Below are 4,477 nucleotides of genomic sequence, written 5' to 3' on the forward strand. Positions count from 1 at the left end.
TACTATTGACCTAAGCCCACTTTACCCTCAAATGCACATATTGTACTCAATAATACTATTTTAAAAATACGTTTATAATAATTAAAGACTTGGATGAAGAAATAATTCTAGGAACTCTATTCCTATTCAAATTTATCCATTCTTATGAGATATATATATATATATATAGTGAAAGAATTTTTTTTTGGACTATATTAACCATGATCATTTTTATAAATATTTAAGTTATCATTTACCACACATTCATTTAATTAGGTATGTCTCTAGGAAATATCTCTATCTCATTCTATTCATTTGATCATTTCAACCATTTTCTCTCTCAACCTATATGTTTTTTGTATATCTCTAAATTCCACATTTTTCTCTCCCAATTTTGCCACTCAATCATAAATTTTTCCTCTCACATATTATAACTTTTCATTTTCTTTCAATCTAACAAAATAAAGTCTTAATATTAAACAAATTTAATATAAAAGGTTTCTTACTTTATTTCAACAATATAAAACTAAGATTTGTCTTCATCTTAATTTATAATTTATTATGTATATGTCAAAAGTTTTAGAACTTTTAACACTACATATATTTTTTTTAAAAAAAAAAAAAAAAAAAAAAATTGTTTGCAATACACTCTCATTTGTACTCATTTCTTATATCGTTTCTAAATTTATCTACTTATTTCTATATCAAGATTTATTTTTACATGAACGTGTATTTTTTTTTCCCTCTCATTGTCAGCGGTTAGTTTATATGATTAATCTCCACGTTATGTTGAAAATAAACTCATATTACTTTATAAATAATTTATATTAGTGCAAGTATAGAAAATCTAATATTTTATGATACAATAAAATGAAAATATTATTAACCAAACAAATAAAATTAAAAATGCAATTGACGTGTTAAAAACTAGTTTTTAAAATATAAAATATTCAATAAAAGAATAACCTTTATTGTTATTGTTAAAAATATTTATTGTTATCTTATGATATTATATTTAAGGATCACTTGCTAAAATGGTCGACTGGGCCTATTGATTGAATGTTGGCTCATGGTCCATTTAAATGTTTGGTTTGATAAGTGGAATATAGTTCCATTGATTATAGTATTATATTGTAGGATTAATAAGAAGTTTGAATGAAGTTAAATATAAATATATGTATTCTTTTTTGTGGGTTTTTTCAATTTGTTGGGAATGAAAGTTTTGGATGGAAGATAAAACTGAAAGTTGAGAAATTATGGAAATTAGAAAAAGTAACAAATTGACAAAACATCATCCTTCGTAAAAAATGACAGTGATATACGAAATCATATATTGACGTATGAAACTATAAAATTGCATGTAATCAAAACCATAAAACTAAAGAAAAAAAAACTTGATGAACTGAGAGCTAACGTATTAATTTCTAAAAGAAATAAAAAATTTCTCAGAACATTCTCAAAATTTCTAGATTTCTCGAGATTTTGTGAAAATGGGGAAAAACAAAATTCATCCCCTACCAAAATTTTGAGACGACCAGACGAAAATTTTCCATCATCAGTAAAACATATGCTTCAAATGATAAAATAAGAAAAATGAAAGTCTAATTAACAGTCTAAATTGATTTACTTTTAAACCTTAAGAATTTAAATGGATACAATTTATTAATTTAAAATTTTAATTATTAGAAGATATAAATGTCGAAAATCAGAGTTTTGAAATAAATTAAAACATTTTTTATATTATAAATATTATATAATAATAATAGATGTTTATTAATGTCATGTTTAGTGTCCAATGCCAGGTGTCATTTTCTCATTATCACATGTGTTGGCTATGTGTCATTCAACCACCTATGCATAGTATTCAAGTGTGTCACTTCCTACTTGCTAAAATTTCTTAGAAAAAGTGGAGATTTTTTAAGTAATTTCCTATTTTTATTATTTTATTTATTTATCAATATTCATATTCCCGTTGTGCCTCGTTTTTCTCCGCATTTAACTAAACTATGTTGGACCTTACTTCAACCATCTCTACATCACTTTCCTTGAACATGGTTTTTTTTCCATGAATGGATAATAAACAATATTGAATTTTATTAGAAAAAACAATATTGACATGAATCAACAAAAAAAAAAAAAAAAGCAATGTTGAACATTTCTCTACTCTTAATTAAACCTGGTCAATTGGGCCTTAATTTAGATCAATTCTAACATCATATGACAAGTGTTGTTTCTAAACAAATCACTAATTATCACGTGGCACAGGTAAATAATTACCTATTTGAGACATTATTGTACGTGTCAATTAGTGATTGAACTGTAACTACTATATAACTCACACCAAGTTTGATTTTCTAAATCAACAAAACTTTAAAACTATATTCACCAAGTCTTTCTCAAGTTCTAAGCTCCTTACTTTTGTGTTTTCAAAATTCATTACAAAATAAATGGATAATTCCCAAAAGATGAGCTACCATGCTGGAGAAGCCAAGGGTCAAGCTCAGGTTCACTTAGTCATAGCTATTTAAATTTAACCACACCATCATTTTATCGATTACATATTAGATTATTATATTTTTAAATACTGTATGGTAATTGAATATAAGATGAATGTGATAACAGTTGTCTAATATAGTAATTTCATTCTCAATAGATTTCGTGTTATCTTATCCTTCCCTTGTTTATTCTTTTATTTAAAAGGTTCTATATTGCTTTTATTGGATATCGTTGGAGATGCCCCATATTGTTTGGTTGCTATTTTATGTGATTAAGGAGTGATAAGGATAACATGTTAGTTTGTGTCATTATGTAGGAGAAGGTGAGCAATATGATGGATAAGGCAAACGATGCAGCCCAGTCGACTAAGGAATCAATGCAAGAAGCAGGACAACAGATAAAGGCCAAAGCACAAGGAGCCGCTGAAGCTGTTAAGGATGCAGTTAACAAATGAAAATGTCTTCAATTTGTTCTCTTTTTTCCTTTTTTGGAATTTTTCAAGGCTTCTATTTTGTTTTTACTTAGACTTCTTCTTCTCTTTCTTTTTATTGAATAAAGACAATATTGTGTAAGAGCCTTGGAAAAAAAACGTCACATATGGCTCATGAGCCTTTTGTGTCAATGAGAATCATGCCTAGTTGACATGGGCCAAAACCTAGTTTGCTTTTTCTAGTCATTAAAAATTATGGTTATGGAATAAAACATATAAATAAAATTAAGAAAAATATCACATTACAATTTTTCTTAATTGGGGTTATTTTAGATGAAATTATAGTTTTTATGATAGGACCTATTTTAGAAATTTAAATTTTATTCCTCGTTCACATAATAGAGTTGCTCATTGTTTGGTTAGGTGGGTTTATAATTTTAATAGGGAAAGAGGTGAATGGTCTAATTTTATGCCTTTGTGGCTGAGACCAACCATTGAATTGATGCTCGTTTTGTTATAACCTACTAAAGGTGTTGCTTGATTTTAATTCAATTACCTTTTTCTTTTAAAAAAGAAAAAAGAAAAATATCCATTTGTATCTATGAAATTTATAATTTTTTATTAATATTAAGGAAAATTTCAATTTATACTCCTGAATTTTGAGAATTGTATTGACTTTGACACTTAATTATTTTTCATTTAGATAAACGCTGTGTGAAACTTATAATTATATTTCATCAATTAAATCCCTACACTTCAATTTAGAATTTGAATTTAGATTTTTGAAAAAATTATGATTATGTTTAGTAACTATTTGGTTTCTAAATTTTAGTTTTGAAAATTAAGTCTATGATCATCCATACCACCTTTGTTGTCTATTTTCTATCAATGTTTTTAAAAATTAAGATAAGTTTTGAAAACTAATAAAAGTAAGTTTTTTATGTATAATTTGAATAAGATTTAAACTCTTCTAGGAAGACATTCAAAGAAAATAAATTTAATTTTCAAAATAAAAAACAAAAAAGAATGGGCTTATGTTTTTCAAAATTACATTAGGATAAAATGTTCATGCATGCATTTTTATGTCCACCTGCGTTGGTTCTAAATATTTTAATTTGTTTTTTTATCCTTTTTTTTTTCGGAAAATTTGAAACCTTTTTCAACTTACATATTACTAATTTCTTCCTTTTATTCTATTTATTTTAATATTTTAACATATTTTTCTATTGATATATTTTCTACTAAAGAACCAACGTGTTGGATCTCTATTGAATCACAATATATATCTTTTTTTATATCAAATGAGAAATTATTTAATAAATAACAAAATTGCTGAAATATTTATAAAGTATTTAAATCGGAATTTTTTTTTTTTAGATTCTATCGATGATTGACACTTATAAACAATGATAGAAAGACTTCTATCACATCTATCAATGTCTATCATTGAAAGAATATGAAATTTTGTTATATTTTGTAAAAATTTTATTTTATTTTACCATATTTGAAATTATCTTATATTAAATGTTAATCATTAACCATTATCATTGATGTCATTTTAATTCATTCCCC

General features: G+C 25.3%; 1 protein-coding gene across 1 annotated transcript; it reads left to right on the forward strand.

Annotated features, from left to right (window-relative positions):
• The first annotated feature begins 2,366 nt into the window (after nt 1-2,366).
• Nucleotides 2,367-2,929, forward strand: LOC120080540 (stress-induced protein KIN2-like). The gene is made up of 2 exons (XM_039035235.1): nt 2,367-2,483; nt 2,792-2,929. Exons 1-2 carry the CDS (start codon nt 2,427-2,429, stop codon nt 2,927-2,929), a joined length of 195 nt encoding a protein of 64 aa, XP_038891163.1. The 5' UTR covers nt 2,367-2,426.
• Nucleotides 2,930-4,477: the final 1,548 nt, after the last annotated feature.

Source organism: Benincasa hispida, chromosome 6 (genome assembly GCF_009727055.1).
Source record: "Benincasa hispida cultivar B227 chromosome 6, ASM972705v1, whole genome shotgun sequence".
Taxonomy (NCBI): Eukaryota; Viridiplantae; Streptophyta; class Magnoliopsida; order Cucurbitales; family Cucurbitaceae; genus Benincasa; species Benincasa hispida.

What these genes read in the sequence shown, in the direction of transcription:
- LOC120080540 (XM_039035235.1), top strand. Translation starts at nt 2,427, where the DNA reads ATGGATAATTCCCAAAAGATGAGCTACCATGCTGGAGAAGCCAAGGGT. An exon ending in AAGCCAAGGGTCAAGCTCAG is followed by an intron (nt 2,484 to 2,791) that starts GTTCACTTAGTC and finishes GTCATTATGTAG; the next exon opens with GAGAAGGTGAGCAATATGAT.